At 33.4% G+C, this 13993-nt stretch overlaps 1 protein-coding gene across 1 annotated transcript in view; it reads left to right on the top strand.

Moving 5' to 3' along the window:
• The window catches only part of ADAMTS6 (ADAM metallopeptidase with thrombospondin type 1 motif 6), a 207166-nt gene that overhangs the window by 87918 nt on the left and 105255 nt on the right, over positions 1 to 13993 (top strand). The window contains exon 10 of the mRNA XM_016198764.2: positions 7430 to 7576. Within this exon, the coding sequence (XP_016054250.1) occupies positions 7430 to 7576 (147 nt within the window). The remainder of the gene's footprint in view (positions 1 to 7429; positions 7577 to 13993) is intronic.

Below are 13993 nucleotides of genomic sequence, written 5' to 3'. Positions count from 1 at the left end.
CCATTCAGTGGGCTGTCTTTTCATTTTGTTGATAATTTCCTTTGCTGTGCAAAACCTTTTTAGTTTGATATAGTCCCATTTGTTTATTTTTTTCTTTTGTTTCCCTTGAGCAAAGGCAGCGTTTATACTAAATATGAAACTTGCTTTATACAGGTATGCGAAGTCTAGATTCTATTAGCCACACCCCCTCATTGTTAAATATCTTTCTAAATACGTCCAAAATCTTGAGTTCATTTAGTTTAGTAAATTGTATATAAAGTCCAAAGGTAGAACTGAGTTCCAAATTCTGTTTTAGAAAACACATGAGCAAATTGTAATAACTATCCTATTGGGTAACTATTAAAACGAAAAATGTTTGCCAGATGTGGGTATAGAAGGCTCTCAGTGCCTCCATTAGGTTTTGTCTTTGCTTTGGTATAACAAGTGATTCGTAGCCAAGCGCAGTTAGGAATAAAAACTGATAGATCAAAGGGATTACAAATGGAAAATAGTTTTCAAGAAAGATGTCCCTTTATTCCCGTATATTTTTCTACTACAATGGGAAGGCGTAGCTTTTGAGATTTTTATAGTTGTCACAATTTAGACTGTAATTATGTCATCACTTTTTAAAGTTAGCTTTTAAGGAGAAATTTAATAATTTTAAAACATTAAGAAACTATTCTTTAATTCTGTAATTGTATATGTGTTATCTTATTGAGTAACAGGGTAAGCATCTATTTTTTCCTTTAGTGGCTGAATTTAAAAGTTCATGCTCTGTGAGCTAATGATTGTTTAACAAAATGCAAAACAGTTTAACTACCATGATTATTGAAGATAAAATGATGTTGATATATTAGCTACATGATAAAATTAAAGTTGCTTAGATGAAAAATTTGAATTAGGCATTTTAAGATTTTTCTTAGCTATACAGATCTTCTGTTTGGTTTGAAAACATCTGTTATGATTTTAAAAAGAATCTCCAGACTAAATCCATATTAAATTTATACTCAGTAGTCTGTGTTTATTCTTTTTTTTATTTTTACTAATCTTCCAACAAAACAAATAAGAAGTGTGTACAAAAATCAAGAGTAAGTTATTATTTTTTGGTACAAAATACATTGTTACTTTTACAGTGAGTGGTCATATAGTAAATGGTTAAATGGTGTAAAATATAATCACCAATGAGCTTCCTCTAATATATCCTAAAAAAGAAAATGACATGGAATTCTTTCCTTACATATGTCTCTTCAGATACGTATGTAAGGGCATTTTGTTTTGTTAAATATAGTTTTAAAAGAAAAATATCATTTGTATAGAAAACTAATGTACCATAGAAAAATATTTGGGAAGAGCATGTATGTTAATAGATTGATGCATATGATAGACTCTGAGTCACAGAAGCTTAAATTTAAAAATTAAAAAAAATTTTTTCAATTACAGCCCTGGCCAGGTGACTCAGTTGGTTGGAGCGTTGTCACATACACCAAAAGGTTTTGGGTTTGCTCCCTGGTTGGGCCACTTATGGGAGGCAACCAATTGATGTTTCTCTCTCACATCAGTGTTTCTCTTTCTCTCTCTCTCTCTCTCTTCCTTCCTCTTTCTCTGAAACCAATGAAAACATATCCTTGAGTGAGGATTTTAAAAATTTTGTTTTCAATTACAGCATAGTGATTAGGGGTTTATATAACGTATGCTGTGATCCCCCCTAAATCTAGTACCCATCTGGCACCACACATAGTTATATTATTGACTGTATTCCCTATGCTGTACTTTATATCCCCATGACTATTTTGTAACTGCTAATTTGTACTTAATCCCTCAAAGAAGCTTAATTTAGTGAATAACCTTTATTGCACAGTCTTTTAGTGTATATAGCAACCACCTATCTCTAAGTGGTGATGCCACTTATTTTGACTCAAACTCTGCCCTTTCCCCTTTTATTACTGATATGATTTTATATATTTTTATCACATTTTTCACTATCAAAGTAGGTATATGCATATGATGCTTTCCAGATTTTATCTCTCATGTTTTACAGTCCATCAATAGAAGTCTTCCACTCATGCACAATTTGATTCCAGAGATGTAATGAGCACCTATTCTTTGACCTAACCTAGAGTGTATTTTGGATACACTGATGATGAAGACAAATCTCCTATCCTGAAGGAACACATCCTTTTTATTCATTTAGCTCTTTTCCTACTCTTGATCACTTTCCCAACTCTTGATCAATCACTTCAAGAACATCTAACTGTTATTTATTAATTAAAAGAAAAAGTAAAACTGCTAAGCTGATAACCAAGATAGCTATTAAGTGATTAATTGGTGGGTAACATATACAGTGTGGATACTCTGTGGAATTATTCATGTCCAGGGTGGGAAAGAGCAGGATGGTGCAAGATTTCATTACAGTAGTCAGTATAGTGCACAATCTTTATTGCTGGAATTTTTTATTTAATATTTTTGGATTGTGGTTGACCATGCATTACCGAAACTGCGGATAAAGGGAGGAGTACTGTAGTAAGTAAACCTGCTCTTTATCCAGGGGGTGATGTTACCTCATTTCTTAAAGTTATCCTGTGAGAGCCTGGGTACAGAGCAAGCCTTGCAGACTTGACATACCCAGCGCAATGTGGGGAATCACGAGGCCCATGGAAGGCTGTCTCTCCTAACCTCCTCCTTTACCTCTCTCTCTCTCCTCTCTCTTTCTGTTTCTTTCTCTCTGTTCCTACAACCCTCCACAAATGAGAAACATTACCTTTATGTAATCTGAAATGTTTAATAAACACATAAAACCAACCATGGGAGTGCTCTTTTGTGACTACTGTTCACTCCTCAGTGTGGGCCCCAGGCTCACCTAACTCTCTGTTTTGTTCTTGTACTTTAAAAAAAAATATTATATTTGAAACTCAAGAGCAGAGTTTATTTTACATCTATCTATCTATCATCTATCTATCTATCTATCTATCTATCTATCTATCTATCTATCTATCTATCTATCTATCTATCATCTATCTAATCTGTCATCTATCTATATCTATCTATTATCTATCAATCATCCGTCCATCCATCCATCCATCCATCCATCCATCCATCCATCCATCCATCCATCCATCCAACCTTAGTTCTTGGCACATCAGTCCCCAAGGACCCTTCTGGTTTAATATATACATAAGTGTATTTATATTTCCATTTCCCACTCCCATGTGTTCACTCCCATAGATAACTAGTCTAAAAATTTTGATCTTTATATTTGAGTCCATACATATCTTTGTAAAATATTGCAGGTTGTTTTGGACATCTATGTGTTCATTTTAACTTTTTAAGTTTGAAATGATTTCAAACTTATAGAAATATTGATATAATAAAAAGCTTTCCCATGTGCCCTTCACTCAGATTCAGTTGTTGATATTTTGCAACATTTGCTTTATCTCTTTTTCAGTATATGTACATGAATTTTTCTTAGCTATTTGAGAGTAAGTTGTAGACATTTCCCTTATCCTCAAATATTTCAGCATCTATTTCCTACGGAGAAAAGATAATCTCTTATATAACCACAGCACAATTATCAAATTAGAAAATTTAACATTGATATACTTCTGGCATCAATGTACAGTCATATTCAAGTTTTATCAATTGTCCCAGCAATGTTCTTTATAACATTCCCCCCACTTAATCCAGTTTTCATTGCATTTAGTTGAGTCTCTTTAGTCCGGAACAGTTCCTTGGCCTTTCTTTGTTATATGAGAGTGTGTATGTAAGTTTTGTCTACATATTTGATATAGGGTTATAGACATTGCTCCTTTTCTTAATTTTTCCCGTTTTTAAGATCCACCCATACTGTGTGCAGACATCTGTCTTGTTTGCTGCTTCCAGCTTCTGTTTCGTATTCCGTAATCTGCATCTGCCAAAGTTTACTTACCCGTTCCCCAGTGACGGACACCTAGGTTGTCTTCAGCTCCTTGCTATCATAAATAATCCTGTCATGAACATCTTCATACATGTTCCCTTTGGGAATATTTCTGGGATATATATCCAAGAATAGGATTTCTGGGTCATAATGTATCTGCCTATTTAACTTGACTAAGTACTGCTGAATTGCTCTCTGGAACAGCTGCTCTGACCACATTACAAATGTTGTGAACTAAGATCCCAGTTTCTCTGCATCACTGCCAACACTGAGTCCTATGGAACATTCTAATTTTTGTTGGTATGATGGTTTTAAAGTGGCCTTTTGTTTCCTCTCTCTGATCACTAATGAGTTTCGCTTTTTTTTTAATTGCCAAACTCTTCATCGATAGAGTTTCCTCAGGAGGAAAAAACAGTTTTCCCTCTATACTTCTGAATTTTTTAAAACTATGTACGCTATTGTATATTTTTCAGCTGATGTCTAAAAATTTTTATTTTATGTCTAAGTTATTGTAAAGGATAGAATTTCTGGAGTACTGTATATATTAGCATGTGAAAATAAAATTGTTATATATATCTTTTAAATATATCCAATTGAATCTAAATGCCATAGAAATTTGGTAACTATCATTATGTCTTTAAGAAATACACAAGCCCATTCTTTTATAGTCAAAATTTTTATCATTTTTTTTCCCTTTAACTCAATATGTCTGCTTCTTCTCTCCCTCCCAGAATATTACCCTAATGTAATATTTTTAAGATATTTAAATGTATTTTATGCTTAAAAGTATGTTTAATCATATAAAATGTCTCCATAACAAAAATATATGTAAATAACAATTACATTTAAAAATTTCCTGTAATCATAAAGAAAATTTTTTTCTGGATTATTTGTTCATTAGATAACAATCATTATTAAATAATGATTGATCAGAGGAGCACATACATATTACAAATTTTAATAAATAATTAAATGTAAAAGCAAAGTTTTAATGAAAAGATGTATCTTTAATTAGATGTATTTTTAAATTATTGCATTTATCTCTGTATTTCTATAGAATAAGGCAGGATTTCAGCATCAGTTCAGTTTCTTTATTTTGTTTCTGTAGATGATGAATGCTTTGTTTACATAAGTAGAAATGAAAGGAGTTTATGATAGAAATATCAATCAATCCTTTTAAGTTCTTTTGAATTATTTGTCAAACATAACCATGGTGATTTATCATGAAAAAACATTTTTAACAACCCATCAGCTGTTAATTTGATTATGTTCTCCTATAAATTTGATGAAAGCAAGAAGCTACATATTTAGTTTCATTAATCATTCAATCATCAAAGTCATTCTCTTTCTCTGAAGACACCAAATGTCTCCAATTTCTCTTTTCTTGATGCCCATGTTTTTATACCCCAGTGCTATGAACTATTGAAAAATTACGGATGGGTAAAATAAGTTTTTCTTTTGCAAGTGGGATAAATGTGATTTTAAAAGGAGAAGTCTGACTTTTTATGTTTGAAAAAATAAATCTTTATTGATTTCAGAGAGAGGAAGGGAGAGGGGGAGAGAGATAGAAACATCAATGATGAGAGAGTCATTGATCGGCTGCCTTCTGCACGCCCCCGACTGGGGATCGAACCCACAACCCGGACATGTGCCCTGATTGGGAATCGATCTCCTGGATCATAGGTTGATGCTCAACTGCTGAGCCATGCCAGGGGGGCGAATCTTGAATTTTTTAAAGAAAAGAGTATATAAGAAAGTATAGGATCTGGAAAATAATTTTCTTAAAGCCACCTGCCCACTTACACCTATCTTAGCATGACTTTGGGATATTTTAGAGACTGATGCTAAAAGGAAATCATATTTTTAAAGCTATTATCATTTGACGAGAATTTTAGTAGTGTTCAACACAGTAGCACCAACCTTGGAGAGAAATATAGAATATTAACTTTATTGAATTAAAAATTTGAACAAAGGATCCTGTTATGTAAATTTGTAGGTGATTGTTTGGACAGAATATATGTCTAATTCAACTAATTGTATAATCCACCATCATGTTTCTAGAAGACCATTCAAATAGGTTGAGTCCAGTATGTTGACGTCAAATGGAAAACTAAATATTGGTGTTCTTGGAAGGTTATTTGGTATTTTAACATGGGACTCTGGATATTTTCATGCACTTCTCTTCCTTTGCTTATGTTAGTTCCTCTGCCTGAAATACTAGTTCCTCCTTTCTGCCCCCTATGTGTGAACATATTATATGTCTTCATTATAGCTGTTTTATATTGTAGTTGTGAAGGCCGATTCATTCAGCTTTCTAAACATGTCTCAAATCTAATCCCACCTCTCTGTCCAGTGCCCTAATTCAAACCCACATTATTTTCTGATCTTCCATCTGCTCTCCCTGGCTCCATTCTCTTCTCACTCCAGTGACTCCACCACAAATTATAATGACCTGTCTAAAATACAGATCAATTCCATATTCTCCTCAGAAATCCTCAGTTCTTCTTATAACTCTTCAGTGTCTCTACACTGCCAAATGTATTAATATCTACTTTCCTTTATTGTCTTGCAATTATCTGTTCCCAACTACCTGTCCAAATTTTTCTCTAGCAACTACCCTCACTTATCTTATCCTCTTGTCACACAAATCATTTATTTCCTTGAACACATATCATGGTACATTTATTAGAATGTCACAATGGAGACATAATTTTTTTTTAGTAATGTTCAACCTGAACTCTGGCTACTTGTGATGAAAGGCTAAAATTTATTTACATGCAGTGGGTATGTCCTCTACAGAAAAAGTTTGGTTTATTATGAAAATATATTTTTAGATCACATTGAAAGGACTAAGCATGGCCATAGGCCACAGAAATAAATGACAAAGAAAAGCTTTAAAAAATGAAGGGAGGCTCTGGTAAAGAAAAACTAACTCCGTAATCAATGCATCAAGACTTTTCAAAATGTGTTCTGAAAACACATAAAAACACAAACATAAATTACTTATGTGTTTAATTCTTTTTTTATTTATATTAGTAAGAAAAGGGACTTTCGTGTTTGGTCTATAACCTAGAACTCAATGAATCTTAACCATCTTTTAAAAATCCCCTTCTGATTCATAGTGAAGTAATATGAACTCTAGCATGTTAAAAGGCAGGCAAATTCTACTAATGATTCCAGCACTAATTGTATGATCTTTAATGGGTCTTTTATTTTTACTAAATTTGTTTTTCTCATTTATAAAGTGAAAATTAATTCCATATCTATTCTAGGAGAGATGGTATCATATGCAGTAACATTTGAGATTATACGATAAATTTAAATAGGTTTAGAAATACATTGTATCACTGAATTATTCCATAGTCACTTTAACTTTAATCCTATATTTCCTTAGAGGATCTAGTCTATTGTTTTGGAAGGCGTGTGTTGATAAGACTAATACTTGATCAATTAAGGAAATAAAGGATGTATTGAGGTTTGTTTGTTTTATTTTTTTCTTATTTCTTTTATGTTTCTTATGTTTCTTCCTTGTTAAAACAGTTTTGGTATGAACCATGATGGAATTGGAAATACTTGTGGGACGAAAGGTCATGAAACAGCAAAACTTATGGCAGCTCACATTACTGCAAATACCAATCCCTTTTCCTGGTCTGCCTGCAGTCGAGACTATATCACCAGCTTTCTAGAGTAAGTAATCTCTGGAGAGTGATGATGAATTGCTCTAGAAGTAAGCCATTGGTAGAAGCCTAATATGCAGTGCTTCAAACTTTGCATAATGAGTAACTTTTATAGGGCCCAGTGATATTTCAGGCTGTTCCAAAAGTACTTTCATATATCATTGTGGCAAATTTTTTTCTTCATACTCAGACAGAGCTTACTGAATAGATTAGAGGAATTGGAGCAAGGATTTAAGCGAGGTTGATGATGTGAGTGTTAGAAATGTTCAATAAATGAGAAGCAATGTCAGAAAAAAAATGTAAATTTACATAATTTAATAGAGCATAGGTCAAACTTTAATTCAGTGATTCTACATTTCATTTTGTTGGTGGAAAAAAACTGAGTTCTATAAGAATGCTGTAGTATCTAATAGTAACAAACAACAACAACAAAAAATCAAACACCCAGGAAATAAAAATGAAAAATTGAAGATTTATCTTTGAAAATTTATTAAGAGACACATCTTTTCTGCAGTTTGGGACCGTCTTTCTTCCCTTTTAATGTATATTCCAAGAGTTTGGTTACTTAACTGTGAAGAGTATAAATTAGCTAATGTTTAGGAATGCAGATGTCCTTCCACATCTCACCTGTCATAGGGCTTCAGTGTGGAACTTCAGAAACGAATGGACTTAGGTCTCACTTCCAAACTGTGTGACCTTGGGTATGTTACTTCACCTTTTCAATCTTCATTGACCTCATTTCTTAAGTGAGTTTAATAATACATACACCATCAGGTTACTATGTATATAATTATGTATAATGCTAAATTGTATTAAAAACATTTAAGAGACATTCATTAAGTGGTAAATATTACTATTTTAAATGATATCAAGGTTTTAAGTTTTAAGGCTCTCATTATCTTCAACAGTTTTGTGCCATTTTTTTCTTGGGGAGAAGAGATTAAACACTCTGTGAAAAAGTGAGTCATACATAAAGCACAGACAAGCAACAGAAATTCTTTTTAAAAATTGTCTTTTCAAAGTTCACATTAACATGATTGTAGTGTAACATTTAAAAAATTCAGATTGGTTATGGAGGGGAACATTGTTCGTTAAAGTTTTGTTTCATATCTGCGAATGGACGATCATATTCTGAAAATTTATAATTATATATTTTTTAAAGAGCCTCAACAAGAGATTTTAAATTACCTAATACAATGTATTACTTAATCAAAGATCAAAAGATAAATGTTTAAAATGGGCTCTTTTGAATTAACTATTATAATAATGAAATTGAAGGAATTGGAAATTCACTTCAGAAGGTGGCAGCTCTACATAACCTAACAACTTTTAATCCTAGTAATAGATCAGAATAACACTGTGCTTGCCTGGTGCCAGCCTGGGTGAAGGGCTGTAAAGATAGACCACAGAGAATTTGTTCAACATCCTTCAGTAGTTTCTAACACAAAACACTAGCAATATCATTTTCCAAGATTCTTTTTTTAATGAGATCATATTACCTAAATTTAAACATTGTTCAAAACTCTGCTCTCCCCAGAAATCAAGGCAGATCTGCCATTTCTCCCTTGACTTGGATCATGTTTTTATAATGGAATCTTAGTATCTGTCACCAGAAAGACAAACTATATAACATGCTCAGTATTCCTGTGCATTTTCGAAGCCTTCCCTCCTCTTGTTCTTTTCAAGTACCACGTTTTTTTGCTCCTCTATCCCATTTCTATTGCACAGCCCATTTGCTAGGACCGTCTCTGTATGCATGCTAAATACAAGAACCATTTTCATCTCTTGCCAGCACCTACCTAGTCGAAACAGTATTAAGGCTGTTAAAACACTCCAAAAGGAAATCCCAAAATTGCTGATAAAATACAGTTAAGAAATCACCACTGACTTGGTGAGAAATGTAAAATTCTTATTAGTTGCAATAAAGTGTCCCATTGAATTAATTAAAAGAATTATTACGAAGAGCATTATTTAAGCCTTATTGCCTCTTTGCATTTTGTATGTGTAAGCATGATTAGTGTTGACAGGGTTCTAATGTACTTATTTATCCTGTATTTTATAAAAATATTTCTCTTGTGCATTCTCCTGGGGATGCTCACAAAATTAAAGCCATTTTTGAGAGAGAGATGTGAAAGACAGTAGTAGGTAGAGAGTTGTGGAGAAGTTGGCTTCCCCTCACCCCTTTAATAATAAACTAAACAACTCTGATCATAATCTGACCAAGCAATAAAGGTTTTTAAAACACAAGGCCCTTTGAAAAGGTCAGTTCACTAGAGCAAAGACATAATAGTAACTTTCTTGACTTTCTTTGTTCCTTTTTATTAATGCAGTGGACTTAATTGCTTTACCAGCTATGTGTGATATTTTTTAAAATCCAGTGATATTTTGATCAGGGATTGAGGTTACATTTATGTTTTATAGTTGGCTCAAAAAGACTCATAACATTTTATTTCAGTTTTTCCTCTCAAGAAAAAGAAATCTGTAAAGATGAATTGTTTAGGAACTGCAGCCCAGCCAGCAAAATGCACACCTTCCTCTCCTTAGTGACTGTACAGGCCAAAGATGACGGTGGATTTCAACAACGAGCTTTTTATGATTTATAGATTCACTCTTCACGATGTTCAACTGAAAACCATTCCATGGCCTTTACATGCCAATATAGTAAAAAGTCTCTCGTGTCATTCTGAAACACTACATGCTATTGATCAGTCAGGAGATGGTGTTTACCAACTCCCAATATTTTTTTTCAGATTTCTTAAACTCGGTGATTCAATAAGTGGTTCATGAATCGCCCAGAAGCCGTCCTGATTAAATAATAAAGAACCTATTTCCGTTAGAATGGATGTGTTATGCCAGCTTCTGATGTTTTCGACAACGGCTCTGCAGGTAGTGTCCTTCCTATCTGCCTGCGGGACTTTATTTATTTATTGACTTAGAAAGTAAAGAAAGGTGAACCTGGTGTTACGGCTCACTCTCACCCATGACGTGGGCTAACTTACCAGGCAGTGGAAGGCAGCCGGAAGTCATTTAGGCCAGTTTTTTGTTTTTTGTTTTTTTTTTCCCTTTTTCCCCTCATATATTTTCCACCACTTAGTGGTAGTCCAGGGTAATTTCATAGTTTTTTAAAATTCTGAGGCCTCTGTGACTCAACTCTTGCTCTATTTAAATTAAAGTCTGTTATATTGTTTGAACTGTCAAAGATCCATAGCAAAATCTCCTACAGTTCCAAATTAAATAGAGACTGTCCATTTTACAGAAAGGATGGAAGCTGAAGAAAGGAAGGCAACATCATGGTTGGCGGTGAACTAGGGAGAAAGGTCAGTGTAGAACTACAAAAGTAGGGATAGGTGAACAGGAGGATGACCGAGGCACTCATTTCTTCCACAGCAATTACCTTTGAAGATCAATACCAGTGATCTAATTAGGTGGAAAACAGTTTTATAGATGGGACCTCTGTTTTTCTGTGGAACCCACAGAATAGCTTAGAAAAACAGGTTTCTTCTCCTTCCATTTATCTGACACGTTTTGGGGACTTACTCAAACCCATAAATTTCTTTGATAAGTATAATGACATATGGAGAAAGAGAGCATAACTAAGTAAACCATTATTAATACAGAGTTTGCATATTGGATCCTTCACGTTTAGTTATGTTCAAGCACCCCTCACATCCAGAGGACAAGAGAGAAAGGTCTGACTTAAAGAACTCAGTTTAGGATATAATGTATTGTTAGTTTTGTGAGGACTTAGAGAGCAGTTTATGAGAACATAGTAGGTAAGATACTTGACTTAGAGATGACATCAACTTAATTCATTTTTGCTTAATTTAAGTATATTAGCACAATTCTGGGGAAAATAATTCAAGATGGCACTAAATGTTAACTTTTTGTTGTTGTTGTTAGGAGATTGTTAAGATATGCACAGAGTTATATAGAAAGATTTATTTTTTAGATTGACCCATTACGCTGTAGACTGAAGGTCTATGCTTTATAGTATAATTGTTGAAGTGAAAGATAAATCTAAAATTACAATTAAGGGCATATCCTCATGTGTTCTGGAAACTAAGCCAAGAGTGCATACTTTACGTGGGGGTCTGTAAATTTTAGTTGAAGACTCAACTCTGGCTCATGTTCTTAGTTTCAAGGCTAAGTTTTGAGCTATGTAAATAAGACTTCTCTAAATTAGAAGTAGAATACATAAAATATGGCTTTGCTATCATGCTGCAAGGATTTCTGGAAATGTAAATATACTTTGATTTACTAAGAATTTTATAATCAAGCAAAAAGCATGTTATCAAACTGATACACATATTTTTGTCTTGTCTTAGAAGCATAAACAAAGTAGAGTCAATGAATTCAATAACTACATTGCTGTACATTTTAACTAGGATCGGGCTTTTCGTTATGAAATATATACTGCTAGGGAAATAATCATAGTTCTACTTTTTATGTATATCCTTTTGTTCTGGACACATGTATTTTATACTTAACAATGCTAAGTTGTATTAGCATCTCATAGATGGAAACTACTAACAGTGTCCTTCATTTTATTTATTAATGAGTGAGGTTTATGTTTTCTGAATGGAAAATTTCTCATATGTCACCAACGCATGCACTATCTATGTTTAAAAGTGCTATTTGATGAGAAATTCAGAAAGATTTATATATATGTGGCTATGTTTCATAGCCACAGCCAAGGACCCAAGATGGCAGAGGGTTTAGGATTCCCCAAGGGCAGAACATTTGTATCACTTTTATGATCTGTACAGCTATTAAAAAAACAAACACAAAAACTAAACAAAACAGATTCCATTTTCTCTTCATATTTTATTTTACTTCCTCAATATATAATATATATAATATCTCTACTGTTATTATTTTGATAGTGGTAGCATAAATAACACTAGGCTCAGCATTATAAGAATTATATGATTAAATTGATTAGCTAGAATGCTAGATTAAATAAATTACTCATACTTCCATTTTGTTAAATGGAAAGAATTATCAAATATATTAAAACACTCATATCTAATATTTTTAAGAAAGGGAAAACATTTGTACCAGGAGGCCTATATAGAAATATTCATATCAGCATAATTTGCAATTTCTAGAAATTAGAAATAATCAAAATGTTCCTTTGATATTTGTGGCATAGTCTTAAATGGAATGTCAAAGGACAATGTAAATAGATAGTTATACACATCAACATGGGTATATCTCACATTCCTAGTACTAAATGAGTCACAAAAGAAAACTGCAGTATGGCTCCTGCTATACAGAGCCCAAAAACAGGCAGATGTATATTGGGAGGTAAAACTACTAATAAAAGGAAGGAAATTATTAATAAAAAATCAGAATATTAGTTACTTCCTGAGGGGAAATGAAGTGTGTGATTGGGATAGAGTACTTGGTAATTTTCTAAGGAAAAAAAATAAGAAAAGTACTCCCAGGGTTAAATATACACCTCTCAGGTCCGTGTCCTCTACTTTCTATACCTCTATCTGTGATATTTCACAATGGTAATTGATGACATAAGCATGGAAATATATAGAATTATTATTTTCTAAGAGTTAATTAATAATTGATAATGGTGATCTATGGATTCAACTTCCTTGAAATTAGCAGGAAAGTAGCAAATTTTAGTAACCTTATGCAAAAGGTATTTTTGTCGCTTAACCCTGAGTTAGGAATTAAAATATGAAAGCAGCTCCATCCCCCAAGTACTTTACACAAGATTTTATTGTACATTATGTACCAGATATGGTTACTTAGCGGAAACTATGTAGTACATTCTCTACCGAAAATGTAGAAACACTTTAAGTCAGCCTTGCCCTATACTTGCTTTCCTGGAGCCATTAATAATAGGTAAGACACTTGCCAACACTGGTAATTTGTACAAATGTCACCAAACCCATCTCAAAAGGCCTTGCTGATGCCATGCTCCTAAAGATACATGTTCATTCTTAAGGACTGATATGATTTTTTGCTTGTTTTGTTTTTTTGTTTTTTTAAAATATATCTTTATTGATTTCAAAGAGAGGAAAGGAGGGGGTAGAGAGAGAGAGATAGAAACATCAATGATGAGAGAGTCATTGATTGACTGCCCAGTCCGCAACCCGGGCATGTGCCCTGGCCGGGAATTGAACCCTGATCGCCTGGATCCTAGGTCGATGCTCTACCGCTGAGCCACGCCCGGCCGGGCCGCTTATGTTTTATTTTATTCTTCTGTAAAAATATTGTGTAGATAGTTAATGAGACCACATTAATACATAGCAATAGGTAATCCTAAAGAACTGAAACAAAAATCCACTTGGGGATAAACTTTCTTGGAAGAATTTGGCTATGGTGACCACACTGCACGGTAGTCTTCATTATCCGGAGACCCTTGCAATGGTGGTCGCGTTTGGTGTTTTTAAAGAACATGAACCAT

This window comes from Miniopterus natalensis, chromosome 3 (genome assembly GCF_054644295.1).
Source record: "Miniopterus natalensis isolate mMinNat1 chromosome 3, mMinNat1.hap1, whole genome shotgun sequence".
Classification (NCBI taxonomy): domain Eukaryota; kingdom Metazoa; phylum Chordata; class Mammalia; order Chiroptera; family Miniopteridae; genus Miniopterus; species Miniopterus natalensis.
Note: the sequence above shows the minus strand (reverse complement) of the source record. Positions and strands in the feature narration are given on the sequence as shown.